The sequence below is a fragment of the Callithrix jacchus genome, chromosome 3, assembly GCF_049354715.1.
Source record: "Callithrix jacchus isolate 240 chromosome 3, calJac240_pri, whole genome shotgun sequence".
Taxonomy (NCBI): Eukaryota; Metazoa; Chordata; class Mammalia; order Primates; family Cebidae; genus Callithrix; species Callithrix jacchus.
This window is the reverse complement of record NC_133504.1, coordinates 162,809,066-162,825,271: the sequence shown is the minus strand read 5'-3', so window position 1 is coordinate 162,825,271 and position 16,206 is coordinate 162,809,066. Positions and strand designations below refer to the sequence as shown.

Below are 16,206 nucleotides of genomic sequence, written 5' to 3'. Positions count from 1 at the left end.
AATGACCCCAAGTGAAAGTGTTGCTAAATTATATTATGCTAAATAATTATTTATACACATTGTTCTCGGGTAAGAAGTTATGATGATTGATGTCCCTCTTGATTAATTCTTCAGAGTCAAAATGGCATTTTGCCTTATGACTATAAAGGCATGCTTATCTGTGTGTATGGTGGTTTGTGCTTATGTGGATGGGAGTCTGATGCGGGTTTTAAGAATTACCTTTTTTAGTAATTTATTAAACGGGTATGCAATTTTGGTATGAATTGCAATGCTAATGAATATATATTTAAGGCAGGTATGTCTAAAATTATTTGGAAAAAGAAATCAAACTAAAAATTCTGCAGTTACATATGTGTTACATATAATTGCATATATGTAATCACATATTTTTAATATGTTACATGTAATTACAGTATAGATGATAGATAAATAGAGCATACCTATGAAGGCAAGATTAATTTAATTTATGGGTATTACTACATCTGAGATTACCTTTTCATGAGAACATATAATTTTGTTTTAAGAACTGCTTATTCTTACTGTAAAGAACAGAATGTACATTTAAATATTTTTTGATATCAGCTTTATTAAAAAAGGACTTTGTACCACATTTTAGTCATTTTTTAATGTTTGTTTCTGTTTTATGAGTTTATGGGATTCACCACCCTTAAAATAAGAAAGAATGATGAATAATTTCAAACACATATCAGTTACCTTTTAGGCAACATACATGTCATGGAAAACTTAACAGTGAGCTTGGTTAATAAACTAGAAAGTATATTGAGAAACAGTTCCAAAAAAGACTTTTAATTTTTTTTTTTTATAACCACATTTTAGGCCTGTCAACAGCAAGGGCCGTGATAATGTAATGGATTTTTTCTGATTTTGTATGTGACCAACAAACACTTGAAATTCAGATTCATGTGACCATTTGTCATCTACTAGCTGTGATTCATGTTAGCCTTGATCTATAGGTAATGACAAAATGAGAAGTGATACCCTTTAGGTGATCTAAATGTAGCAGTTGACATTTGAGTAACAATTTTGTTGGGTCTATGTTTTCACACTAATCAAATGGCAATAAAGTGCAATTGTATTGCTTAAATTCTGGTAATTTTATCTTCAATATCAATGGATCATTCTGACATAAATAGAATTGGGATTAAAACCTGTCAAGTATTCATTTGTCACATTTAATTGGAATCCAGGTAATCTGTAGTTTTTTGCTTGGCTAGGTTTTAATCAGGATTTGTACTAGATTTTCATTTGGATTTTCCGTTAAAATACCATTTTGGATGCTATGCTAGTTCCTAATTATTATTACCTCAAATATTTTTCTTGCATTTTAACCTATGTGAAACAATGAAGTTATTACTAAGTGCTTGAGATTAACTTTCATTGTAAAGTTTAGAAGATAATTTCCAGTGCAGTAACAAATACAATTCCAATGTCACAAACCAGGAATAAGTTAGTTTAGCTAATCATAAAAGTAAGTTTTTACAAATGCAAAGAAGGAACTGAAACAGGCAAATCTAAGCAAAATGTATGTATCACAAAGGCTTTATCATCCTCCTGTACTGTAGTATGATAAATACGATTTCATTCAAAGGGCCTGTGTGGTAGCCCCCTGTTTAACAAGCTTTATGCTATATTTTAAAACACATTACTGACAAATGGAGAATAAGGTTTTATTCTCTTCTTAGCTAAGGAAAAAGAATATACCTTGAGAATAAACATAATTTCTTAACACCAGAATCTAATAATGTAGAATGAGACCCACCATTTTAAAGTTCCAAATCTATAGAATGCCTCAGGTCCCTAGAAAGTAATAATAGGAATTACACCATTCAAAAAATATTTTGAGAAAACCTTATTAGTTATATATTTATTTGTGACAGATTACTATTATATATTTATTTGCCTTTAATTATCATCAACATGGTAATTTCATGCTAATCTTTTAATATAAATCTGATTAAAGTTTGAGGTAACTGGTTGTTGTTTCATTAAAATACATTCAGCAATAAAATAATAATTCATGTAGAGTTTATGGTGGGAAGTTGGTAATAAAAGCATTTGATAATGGAAATGTTAGAATAATTGATGCATATTGCAATGAATTGATAATTCAAGTAAAAACATTAGTCTTAAAGTCACCATTCCATTCAAGACAACATTGACTATGCAAGAGTTTGCTCTTATTTTAATTATGCAGTAGTCTTCAGACTTTCTCTCAGAGTGGTATATAACAATTTATTTGGTTCTATTGTATCTATTCTGGCCCCTACCTTCATGCCCCATGGTCTACTTGTTCTTTCCAAAGCCCCCTCTAAATTATCTTTGCAAAGCCAGTTTGCCTTTACTATGTAAGGCTTTATGATAATTAGTGCTTAGTAAGCTCAGATATAGAAAACACCTTGCTTGGATTCTCAATTTTGCCTTCAGCATTTGGTAGGCCACTGTCTAAGGAAATTAATAAATCAACTCTGAAATCTTACTTGGTTCCAGGTCCAATAATCTGTGATTCTCTTACATTAAATTTCTATTGTGTCTTCTACTCTATAGAATAGAGAAATTTGTCTCATAGTGAGATAGTGAGTGAATTTGACAATATATGTTAATGTGGGCAGGGCAGTAGTGATTCTAGGGCCTTTCTCTCAACCCATACAGTAAGTGCATTTTAATAGTAGGAAATGCATTTATTACATAAAGAGAAGGAGTGAACTGAATCTACTGGTGTGATTTCTGGCCAGGTGGGTGGAAATGTTGACACCATAGTAGGCCAGTGTGGGAGATAGTTCTGGAGCCTCCTTCAGATCCCATTATGCAAGAGCCATCTGTAGATCTGATCAAGCCCTGGGTACAATGTCCTTGAAATACATTAATTATGATTAAGCCATTTCACAATAGAATAAGCACATTTATTTTCTTACTTAACAATGTGAACTTTGGTCAGAGTATGGATGAAAAAAAAGATAGGAAATGATATACACTTTTCTTTAGGTAAACTGTGTTAAATATTATACCATAAAAATAAATTAAAAGAAAAACCAGCAGATGATCCATAAAACAGGTTTTTAAAAAGTTAAATGAGGTTAGAAATTTGGCTACTCTAAATCCCTAATTTATTTTATGCCTCTTGATTTTCTCAGATCTTTTGAAAAAAAAACTTTTGACTTTTATACACAAATATTTTTAACTTTCCCTTTCCAAACTTTCTTACCATTTCACACTTATATGAACTTAATTCAACTGTTTTATTCATTCTGTTTCCTTCATCTCTTCATTCTACATGCTTTATACCTTGTCCTTGATGAATAAAACATGCCGCAGTAAACCATGGACATTTCATATTGCTTTTAGAAGTAAATGGCAGTGTATTTGAAATATCATTGGGAATGAGCCACCATTTTTATATGGCCAAGGGTAATGAGAATAGAGACTGAATGCTTATCTTTGTTTGAGATAAAGAACCTTTTCTTACTCTCTCCTTTTCTCCTGTCTACCCAGTTTTCAAGCAGGCATCTGTCAGGCAAAGTTGTCTAGTTACTGGTTTGTGCTGATTTCATGTAGATGGAACAGACGTCTCTAGCAAGGCTGCCTCTTCCATCTTCCCAAAGATCCTCATATATTTTTTAATGGCATAAGCACAATAAAATACCTCAAAAACAAATGCCTCTAATACCTTATTTTTTTTTTTCTTCTGCAGGAAGAGACTAACATACCTTGCTAAGGATTCATTTTCAGGGTTTTGCATTTCTCTGTGTCACGCTAGTTTCCAGTGTCTGACTGGGGCTGCATTTTTTTCACTTTTCCTGTCAACTGTGGCATGGCTCTATACCTCCCAAGTATTCCCCAAAAGACTGTATGCCACCACTTTGGGAGGGTGCTATTCACTTCGATTTCTTCATAGTAATATATACAGAGAGGGATTATAAAGACTGTCAGCCAGATCTCAACTAATTAAAATGTGTCCTTTAGGGGCTTCTCAGCTGTGTAGTCAAATGAGCAGTACAATCTAAAAGAATCTAAAGAAGGTACTGTCCTAGAGAAGAACTGGCAGTGCTGCGAGTGGAATCTACTGGTTTACAAAACAAGCTTTGAAATCTGATTTCATCCATTTGAATCCGGCTTCACCTCCTACAAGGAGTATTCTTTTCTAACCCCTCTTAGCTGCACTTTGTTCAACTGCAAATCATAGGTTTGCAGAAGAAACTAAATGAGACAATAATATGTAATAATTTATAAATAAGTGATGAATTGTAATTTCACTATAGTAATTGATAAAATGTTTTATCATTATTATTTAAATAACTAATAAATAGTTGGGATTATTATTAACTTTAGGTAGATTTTATATAATACAATGACTTAATCATGAGGACTCATAAAATGCTCAACCTCACAAATTTAGCGTTTTTAAGTTATCAGTATAAATTATATTCTCACCTTAAATATTTTCTAGTTAGTTTTTTGTTTGTGTGTGTGTGTGGAATACCATAGGGTAGTCCTCATGGGTAGTGACTTAAACATATAGCAAGGACCTAAAATGAGGGGAAGGAAGTCTTCTATCTCTTGGCATCAAATCAGCCTACTCTTTGTGTTCTGTGTCATTCAGGTAAGGAGATGTCATTATGATCTTTCTACATTCTTCTCTCTTTTTTTTTAAGTGTTCCAGTTGAAGGCATTATTCTTCAGGTGTACATTTCCCTTTAAACTGCTGCAAATTATTCATATTAACAGAGAAAATGAGCTGAAAATAATGTCCAATTAGTATGCTTACCAGATTCTCAGTCCTTTCTTTTCTAATCTCAATATTAATAATTAACTCTGATAAAATGTGTGGCCGCATTACCCTTTTGATTCTAATTTGGTCCTTTTAAGCTAGATCACTTTGCTGAACCCTTATGACATTGGGGGAGGGAAGGAGCGCTCATCAAATCTCAAAGTGACTTTGGAGGTCAGTTAGTGGTTTTGTTGCCTCCAGACTCCCAAAGCATTTGCTTGTGTGAATTTCAGCACTTGTTGATAATACATTTAATTGTTTAGTTCCTTATTGAGTTAAGGTATTATCTCAGTCTTTCCTCTGAATTCTTTTTGCTTATAGATTGTATATAATCTTTATTAGATATAGATTATATATATTAGTATATATTATAGATTATATATAATATAATATAGATTGTATATAATCTATATCAGATATAGATTATACAGAGTATATATAATATAGATGTTGATTTTTTTTGCTTATAGATTATATATGTTTTGCTTATAGGTTATATATAATCTCTCTATATATGTTTGGTAAAGGAACTCTGGATGTTGATGTTAATGCCTGATTTATGTATAAAAAAAATTGTGCAGCTAAACCATAGCACTCTTAAGCATCTTCTATTTGTTAAAGGAATTCTGGGTGTTGACTGTTTGCATATTTAAGTATAGTAGTCCTTGTTTTTTTTTTTTTTTTTTTTTTTTGGTTTTGGATGTAGGGTCTTGCTCTGTGGCCTTGGGTGGAGTACAGTGTCACATTCTTGGCTTATTGCAGCCTGGACCTCCCAGGCTTAAGCAGTTCTTCCACCTTAGTCTACTAAGTAGCTGAGATTACAGGCATGCACCACCATGCCTATAATTTTCTTAATTTTTTGTTGAGACAAAGTCTCACTATGTTGCTGGTCTCAAAGTCCTGGAATCAAGTGATCCACCTGTCTTGGCCTCTCCCCAACTGCTATGATTACAGACATGAGCTACCCCACCCAGCAAGTTAGTACTCAATCTCGGAGGGAGGTTAGCCCACTTATTGACAAACCGTTTTATCTCAATATTCCTCTTCTAAGGTAAAACACTCTGCATTCCTACCTCTTCTCTTGCAGGTTTAATAAGTATTTTTTGCCTTGCAAATAAAGCAAAGTAAAACAATAGGTTTCTCTCCTTTCAGGGGCCAAATATATAGTGTCAAAGCCCTGCTTATTCATTTGATTCAACAAACCGATACTGAAAATAAAATATGACGAAGGCTTTCTAAGGAAATTTAAGGAGATGAGAAAATCTCTGCCTTTATGATGGAAGTTTTTATGTTCGGGAGCTACAACCTTGATCACAGTAAATGAAGTATAATGAAGAAAGTAGTAGGTGCATTAGAGAAGTTCAGAGTGCTGTGAGATACAGGGGAGGGAAGGAAAATTATACAGAAGAAGCAATTATAAAAGAATGTTATGAAAATTTTTATTTTATACATAAAATTGTAATAGGACAAAGATCTTGAAATGTTTTTTCCCACGTATCCTCTCCCCTTATCTACTCATTTTTTATATATTTAAAAACAATTATTATATTGGCTTGGAGGCTACATTTGAAGCCAGATAAGCTCAGATTATTTGTTTTGTTTTTTCTAATCAAGTTAGTGTTTCCCTTTTAATGTCTTCCTTTTTCCTTTTTTCATTTTTTAAATGTTAAACACAATTAGCGCAAAAACTCTAAAATTTAGCATTAATGAAATTGGTGGCAGAAGCTAAATCCAGATCTTAACTAAAAACAGATTAATTTTATGTCCTCCTTTTCTCTCTGATATTAAACATAGATAATTACCAAAAATGTGTGTGCTGTAAATAAGGCATTTTAAACTTAATAAGAACCAGTAAATAATCTTTTGATGTTATTGATATTTCTTTTCAGAAGACCAGTTGTATTACTCAAATTAAATAGATGATTAAATTACATTAGAATAGAGTCGATTGGATTACATTACCTTTATTTAAAAAAATACTCACTTATTTTGTGGCAGTTGCAACTTGATTTTGTAATTGTTAATTGAAGATTCAAGTTAGGCATACAGGGATTTATATTACAATCCCTTTATACAGAAATATAGACAATAGGTTGCTTTGTTTTTAAATCTTGTCTCTGATAAATTTTTCTTAATTTATGCAGGTAGTTTTTTTTTGGCATTAAGTCTCATTATCATGTATGCCTTCTCATTATTATCCAGAAAAAATAATTGTAAGTTCATTATAAGAACGAGAAAATATCTGAAATGCATGCGAATGTAAATGCCTCCTCTAGAACAGAGTTTCAACTACTAAAATATGATCGTCTTAAAGGAAATAAAATTTTGATACTATAAATTTAAACAAAATCTCTGATTAGCGGTATGTTTCGGGAGTAAACAGACAATAGAATAGTACCCAGCTTTTTAAAAACTTTCTCTTATTTCTGCTTGACAGTCTGTTTTTCATGATTTTATTTCTTCTCCGCAATGCTCAGCATCTACATTAATGAAGTATTTAAGAGGCCATATAGGATCTGAAAGTGATAGGCATTTCTGAGGTTGCATTCCTCTGAGCTCTAGTGCCCAATGCTGAATTGTGCCCATTGTTTCAGTTTCTTACGAGGCCACATTTCACCAAGGCAGCATTTGTAGCCAAAGGTCACAGCAGCTATAGCTAAAATTTTATACAGAGAACAGGGAATGTAGCCTATTGTAAGAATCCACTGAGTAAAATTCAATGACCATTTGTTGAGCATTTACTTTATGCAAATTTTTATGAAGGACTCAGAGGTGAATGACACAGGCTCTGTTTGCTAAGTGTTTAAAGAATGGCTTGTACAGATTAGATGTTTAACAGTTAAGACATGAGAGGCACTATATGGAGAGATTGATTATATGCTGCAAGTGGTAGAGGAGAATATGAGTGGGGGTTATAAAATCATATCGATGCTTCGAAGGGTAGGATAGTAGGAATTTGATAAGCAGAAATTTGGATAAGGTTATGGAGAACACTGAGAGATACCAAGGATACCTACCTGAGAGGGTGGGGAAAAAGTGGTGCTATTTGCCAACCTGGGAAAAGTGGAAAGAGCAACACATTTTCATGGGACTGATTCTGGTTAAAAATGCTGTATTTAAGGTATCTTTGAAAAATGTAAGTGATATTTAACAGGATATAGATCTGAAATTGTGAGTATAGATAAGCAGAAGAATGTAGCTTTAGGACTCATTGGAACACTGGCAATGCTAAATTTAAACTATGATTTTAATTAAGTATATAGCACCAGCTAAGAGATGTTACCTGAACACAATGTTAAAAAGTAATGAAATATAGAGAATAGGGGATAAGTAAGATTCAGTGAGTGTGACTGAGAAATATATGAAAAACAAAAGCAGGCTGGGCAAGGTGGCTCATGCCTGTAATCGCAGCATTTAGGGAGGCTGAGGTGGGTGGATTGCTTGTGCCCATGAGTTCGGGACTAGCCTGGGCAACATAGCGAGACCCCGTCTCTACAAAAAAAAGTTTAAAAATTAGCCAGATGTGATGGCACGTGACTGTAGTTCTAGCCACTTAGGAGGTTGATGCAAGAGGAGGGCTTGTGCCCAGAAGTTCCAGGCTGCAGTGAACTATTACGGTGCCAGTGCACTCCAGCCTGAGTGACAGACTGACCCTGTCTCTAAAAACACAAACCACAGACAAACAAAAAAGTAAAAGTAGAAGCAAACAAACAAAATGTGACAGGATACAGGAAGAAGTCTGCATTGGGAAAGTAGTAGCTATCAAACATCTAGTCCTGCAGAGCTGAAGATAAAGAAGTTGACATGTGGGGTCATGCAGATACTGGTTAATGAAGAGAAGTAGGACATTTGCATGGGAAGATAGCTTGTGTTTTCACCACTCCTCTTCCCCCTCTTCCCTGCTATACCGTAAACTGCTTAAAGATAGGACGTGTGCCTTGGCAACCATTGCTGGATACTTCTGAAATTAGCCTTACATATATGTGTCCATCCTGAGTGACAAACTGACCCTGTCTCTAATAACACAAAACACAAACAAACAAAAAAAGTAAAAGTAGAAGCAAACAAACAAAAAAAAGTTGAATTAAAGTTATATGTACTAAATAGGGGCCCAATGTTGCTGATACAGATTTAACAGAATTGAGACAACTCAGAAAACTGGAAACCATAAAATGTAATTAAGAACATACTTGGGACTTTCTTTCTCAGGTCACCAAGTCCATGTGACATCCTTATCAGAGGCAGGGGCATGGTGACATCTTTTGATATTCATCTTAATGAATTTCTAATTGCCTTTTGCTTCTGTTTTTCAGGATTTTTTTTCACAAAATTTTCTGAAAGTACTATACAGTGTGATGTGTCTGCATAATAGCTTTTGCTGCCTTTTTTTGAAAGATATACCCTAATTCATTAAATTAGTTTTGTCCTCTAGTATGGCTTTTATACTTTATTTTATACTATGCAATCATTCGGCCATTTTGCTTACTTGAAATTAAAAGAATGTGTCACTAATTACATTTATGGTGAGATCTAATAATTTATAACATTTCCTGGTCATCATAAAAAATTATTTTGTGATTTTAAGATTCTTGACATTGTAATAGTCCTATCAATTGTTAGTAATACTCTACAGGTGGGTGTGCTTCAAACAGAAAGCATGGAAATAGAATCTGAATGAGAAATAAATTCAAATTGTATAGTAAAAGTACTAATTCCAGTCTATTTTATGTTTGCATAACGCCATAGAAATGTCATGTCACCGATGCCTACCACAGCCAGTGAGTGTAACATCTAAGGAGAGAAACTCTTGTAAAAATATTATATGCAAAGTCTTATTAATAATGATATATCAGGAGGATGTTACTTTTAATGTTGTTTTTAACCTAAAGAAATGAAACCAGCAGTGTCACATAAATTTATTATTTCTCTGTGTTCATTGTTGCTTTCTAAGAATTATGTATAAGGACCATATTCATAAAAAGTCTTCCAGTTCAAGGTAATCTAACCAATTGCTACAAAATAATTTCTAAGCAAAAAATGCAACTCCCATTTAATAGCTCATACATATATTTGTTTCATGGAAAATCTCTAGTGATGTCCATTTTTTGACATCTCTATGCACTCCCCATTGTCCTAAAACATTAAATAGAATGTATGTAAATGTGGTATGTGACATTTACGTACCTGGCTGATTAGGTAACCACCTCTTGTCACATAAAGCAGCCTCCTGATGATATCTGTAAATTGCTTTCTAGATCTATAAGGCACCATTTTATCAGTGCCTCAGAATTTGTACAGAGCCAAGCATGATAACCAAGTCTCAACAACATTACAAGATCCTAATGTCAAACTGGAATACAGGTTTATTGAATTTGGAACAGGAGACTATCCCATTCAGTAGATAAGAAAGTCCCTGCCTCCTCCTCAAAGCAATACCCTTCCAAGGAGTCAGTGTAACTCTAAAATGTTGCCTAAAGAGGATAGAATCAGAAGACGAGTTTCTTAATCCACACACTGAGGAATGATGAGGCCTGTAGAAACAAATCTGTCTTTGAGGTCATCTGAAAAACACATTGCTTTTGCTCCCTAGATTCAGTGCTTCTTTCAGTACTGGCCACTAACCACGATGTTGTGTCTCCAGCTTACGCTTGTTGTTGCTGTTTGTTTGTTTTCTCTTGTCTTTAGGGCCATCTATTAAGGATTTTGCATATTCTTTCTTAAAATATAGAAAGGATTTTTTCAATATTACCTTTAAGCCTGATTATATAACCAGACTTCGTTTTTCTCTTTACTCCTGGTCCATTCTATAAGGTGTCTTTGTACTCTCTAAACATTCACCAATTATCTCTCAATTTTTTAGTTGCTTACCTGGCAGTTACCTGCAGTTACTCTTGTGTAGGTGATACTTCACACAGAGCTGTGTGCATAAGAAACAATTCCCAGATTTATACGTAGTTTGAAAAATCATTAATTAAATGCTCATAATTTTCAGGTAACTCTCACCTAACACAAGCTCAATCTTTAATTATATGAATACTTGAGAAAGTGGAGTTTTAGTGCCCAATTCTTATAATTTTCCTTCACTGTGGTTGAAGCAGTCTACCCATGCATCATCTTTCAATAGGTGACTGGAACCAGTGTGTTCACAGGGAACCATAGTTTATCAGTTTTTCCCTGTAAGCTTACTGCCCTTTATTCAGTGTGATCAGCTGTATTCACCTTCACTAGTTCTTTGAAAATTCAACTTTGAGAGGCATTACTAGTTTCCTGGACAACATTGGTCCATTTCTTTCTCCCAAAATAATGAAGATCTAAAAATCTAATTCTTGCCTATTTCAGCCCCAGACTGCTTTCATCGTCCTTTGTGACATCAAGCCTGTATGCTTTTTCTTTTGCTGCCCATGTCTGAGTATTATCTATGTCCCCAAGATCAAGTAGCTATTAAATTAGTTCTATCAATTGTCCATGGGTTTAGAGATCCCCATGTATGTGTGTTTTTTAAGTAACTACATTTTATTTTAGAGCACACAGTACAGGACTTCTGACTTTTTTTAGCTTCTTAAACTTTTTCTGAAGTTTTTTGAAAATAGCAGAGAAAGTACATTAAGACTCTTCTTTACCTTAATGAAGATTCTCAGTTTCTCTGTCATTTCATTTCTGAAGGAGAATTAGAGGACTGTTCCACAAATTAACTCTTGGGTTTTATATTTTTTCTTTATTTCTTCATTCTAATAATCTATTCCTTTGCCTTTCCTAAACTTTCCAGCTCATGCACATTTTCTTCTTTATAATACCTCATTTACGACCTTTGGGGGATTAAATAATTCAGTTTCTCTACCAAAAGTCATTATATTTGAGTCATTCTCAACTATCAAGCTTCTCTTTTCCTTTGGGATACCTTCTAGAAGACTCTATTTCATAAATTTTCAGTTTTAAAAAGACCTTTTTAAAAGTAACAATTCTGCTATATTGCAATCAATCATATAATACATTTGCCAAGAATTGGAGCCAGATATTTGGGGTTCTAGTTCAAGCTCCATCACATTTCCAGGAAGGGAACCTGGGTGAATTCATGTAATATCTCCTACACTTACACAATGGAAACAATAATTATAATAACTGCCCAATCTACCTCAAAGGGTTATGTGCAGTTGAAGATATATTTTTGGAAGTTTGCATTATTAAAAGTATGCTGAAGTATTACTTTACTATATTTATTTATTTATAGATACCTTAAAATTCTGGTAACTAGTTCTACAATTGTCTTTTTCTACATTAACCCCAACTTGCAATGTTCACAATATTTATTAAATGCATGATTATTTTCTTACCTCCAGAAATGTGCACTGGCCTCACTTACATTTAGCTGTAAAGGTAAGTCATTTCTTGGCCCCTTTTGAATTCCCTACTGGTTTCCAATTCTCTAGGCTAAGAGTACATGGGTCTCTAACCACCATGAACAAGTTCCAGTATTTATAACAAACATAATTCCATGAAAACCATAGAGAAAAAAAAAAAACAGTAATAGTCTGACATCTATTTTCTGCAAGCTAAATGGCCCTGTCTTTAAGAAACCTGCATATATTTTCCTGGATTTATTGTTAAGGAATAGTAAATGACAGAAACCAGTAACTCACAGAGATATTCATCAAGTAATTATTAAAGATCATTCAGTGAGCAGTAGCAGAGTACCAAAAAGGCTGAGATTACAGACAACTCTCAAATATTCAGAGCAGTGAGAAAAGCCTTGTAAAGATTATCACTGATCACGGAGTGTGGATAGAATCTGCCAATTAGGCAGCAATTCATAGCCCATATTCACATCTCCATTTAAACTGCTAATTAAGCCAAATAAATTTATAAATGTAGAAATCAACTTTTATGGGATATTGGAGATAATTTTCGGAGCACAGTGCAAAACACCCCAATTATAATACAGTTCAATCATAAAAGGCTGAAGTAATCTAAAGGCACTAAGTCATCAGGGTGTCAGAGATAAATGAATTATAATCATGTTTGTATTCACTCCCTCTTGTACATACACATAAAATGAAAGAAGCTCTAAAAAAGAACAGCATAAAATGGATAACCTATCCATCAAAAATATTTACTAGAATGATGAAATAGTATCCTATTACATATGTAAACGTAAAAGCTAAATGGAGAAAGGAATAATTGAATTAGTAAATTAATTCTTTATAGTACATTGGTATTTACCTGAGCATTCTGCATAATCATTTGTTTTATAGAATCACTATGAGCAAGGTAATATTATCAGCATTCTATAGATGATGAAAGTGAGAAGATATGGACAATTGTAGTTAACACCTGATAACTCTTAGTGTTTAATACACGATAACCATTATTATTTATTATTTGCTACTATTAACTCCAAAGAGCTATATTTGCTTTATTGCAGTCAGAGCTTATGAAAACCTATTGTAGCCATTATAATCATTTATATTTTAAAAATTCATTTAAGTAGAAAACCATTTAGTTTTTATTTTATATTTTATAGCAGCACTGATTTATTGCTTAGTTTTAAGCAAATCCTTTAGCCTTTTGTTGCGTTATCCAAAGCAGGCAATAATCTTTGCTCTACCTGTCTTTCAGATAATTTCTCTTTTTATTTGTGCCTTATAAAACCCAATGCATTTTTTGTGTTGTTTCTGCATAAAGCAATATTTATTTTATCATCAAGATTCAGTGTAAAGTGTAGCTTTGACATAAATGTTGATGCCTTCGATTATTCTCAGGTTGTCAAGTACTCACATCACAAAAATAAGAAAGAGACTAATAGATTTCGATGGGGAGGTGTTGCTTTTGTTTGTCTGTTTCAGAATAACAGAATAATAGGTTCAGTATCATGAGCCACTTGAAGAAATATACCAAAAATAAGACAAGAAGAATCAATACCAGATGCTTTATTTATGGTTAAACTTGAAAATTATACCACTTTTAACTGTAATTCATTGTTATCTCATTCAAAACACAAACACAGAGAGACACACACACACCTGCATTGTATTCTTCTGCCATGGTAGGGAGGATGCTTAACTCAATGGGAAGAGGAGTAAGAAAATATCGCATGAAGAGCTTAATTTTGGAATTGGTCCCATGACTCCCAAAGATTGTGGAAACAAAGCAGTTAACTTTTTAATTATGCAAACCATTCAGTAAAGTAAGCAGTAACAAGATGTTAGTTTATTTACTACTTCTAATATTCTCAGTAATGTTGGAAATTTCAAAATAAGCAAAAAACTTTAGCTAAATATGTAACTCGGATTTTTCTTTCAAATTTTCTTCTCTGCTGGATAAATATAGGAAAGTATTTTCATGTCCATATCACTACTTTTAAAACTGCTAGATAATCCATTTTAAATAATGTAATTTTTATAATAGGTATTTCAATTAGAAAACATCTTAGCTATTTTGAGTCTTGGTCACAAATATCTTTAACTGCAGCACAGGTCGCAACCCCTCCTCCTACCTCTCTAGGGAATATTTATTTTAATTATGCCTGCCAATTGATCTAAATTATTGAACTTGCTCAAACTTGCTTACGAATGAGAGGCTTTCTTGGATACAGTGACGAATTAAAATAAAATGGAAAATAATTTAGAAATTACCAGCATGACAGAAGTTAAAGGGAATATATATTATGCACACAACACATTTTCAGATTTTCTTGTTCTGAAGTGTATCTCATTAAATCTTTTTGTGGTCAGGAAAGGACATACCTTACAAAAGTGGATCAGTGTCTCAACTGGAGCTAACATTTAAACTATTGGAAATTTCTTATTCTAATATTAGGATACCATGGGATTTTATGTGAGGTATGGAACCATGTCATCTATTTAGGAACACACATGCAGAAAAGATGATGCATATTTCAAAGTAGAATTAAGTAAAAATATCTGTTTCTACTGAGAAGCTGGCATACGCAGTTTGCTAATAATTGACCTCATCATTAATCTACTTTCAGCCCCCATCTGCCAATTCTGCTCCTTTGTAATTATCATATATATTTTACTATCAGTGGTAAGACTTTCATTTCCTTCCTGGCAAGAAGGCACGGCATTTCTGAAGTGGTTAGGACAATTCTCTTGTAGCAATAGGGGGGAAAAAGAACAAAAAATGTAATATAGCTACATAGAGAGATGTTTGCCTCTGAGCTCTTTTCATTTTAGCAGCTTGAGAAATATTGCTACACGTTATTACTCAGACACACATTCTTTCTAAATGAAGGTTACTGCCATTGATTCCCAAGAGCTAAAGGATTCATTTTAATATTTTTGCACTTCATTTAGCTAATCTCCTTATTGATTGGACTTTATGAACTATCTACTTGTACGTGATATGCATTCCTAAACAAATTTTAGGACAAATATTTTATCTTCTGGATCAATATGTAGAGAATTTGACTTCCCCGTGACTGTATATTTTGGAAATGCATTCTGGAAACTTTAGGAAGAGTTGGCACTGCTCACTGGGGAAGAACACACACACACACACACACACACACGTACACACACCAGTCTTGATAGGCTAGGCCAAGTAAGTTTGAGCACCCTTAGAAATAATTTGAGTAATAAACTATACTTTCAGAAAGATTTTGTTTTGGAAATGTTCTATTAAACTAAAATCAATTGTTTTGTACATCACAAACTTGACAGTCTCTTAATATATTGAGATATTTTTGTCTTGTAAAATTAATTTTTTTTTATAATAAAGTAAGCTTTAATGAATGGCCACAAGAAAATTTGCAGCACATTTGCCTTAAAATTTGGGTCATTTTCTCTTGTTACTTAACATGCCAAGCTGAAATGTAACATAGTCTTTTAAGTAAAATACTGACGAGGAACCCTCTAAGGTGAACTTAATGTTGTAGTTCCTAATTGCCTTCTAATGTCTTTTTGCCCTCCAGAATAAGGTGTGTCCTTACATTTTTACAACAGGAAGTTAAAAATACACAAATACATTAGAGTATTTTAAAACATTGTTTCAAGATTATTTCAGTGGACTGATCAAGTATTTCATTATTTTGAAATGTCGTTTACACTTAAAGTGCTAATTTTCCATACAAGGGATATTGTTTTTTAATGCAAGCCTGAAAATCCCTGGAGCACTTAGACCTGCCACTGCCAGTGCACAATAGCAGGTCTCAACAAGAAACCCCATGCCCGTGAGACTGATGCTGACAGTTGGTATTTTAAGTTTCCGTTGAAAACTTATGATAATCCGATATAAATGTGCCTGTTATTTATAATAACCATTTTAGTACTGTGGTATATTAGGCTTTTCTTGCACTTTCTCTTAGCACTGAAATTCAGCCATAATTCTATCCTTGGCTTCTGTATTGCTTGCTATAATAAAGTCCTTCTGATACTACTGGTAATAAACCTTCATGGATGCAATCC

The 16,206-nt window shown here is 33.3% G+C and overlaps 1 protein-coding gene across 15 annotated transcripts in view; it reads left to right on the top strand.

The window, feature by feature from the left end:
* Positions 1–16,206, top strand: part of PCDH7 (protocadherin 7) — a 431,755-nt gene that overhangs the window by 201,591 nt on the left and 213,958 nt on the right. The window contains exon 4 of one of the 15 annotated variants that reach the window (XM_035293919.3): positions 12,124–12,160. The exons of 13 other annotated variants lie outside the window; for them this stretch is intronic. In XM_035293919.3, coding sequence (XP_035149810.1) covers positions 12,124–12,152 — 29 coding nt within the window. In that variant the 3' untranslated portion in view covers positions 12,153–12,160. Of the gene's footprint in view, positions 1–12,123; positions 12,869–16,206 lie in introns of those variants that run through there. One more of the 15 variants, XM_078367404.1, reaches the window with a different exon arrangement.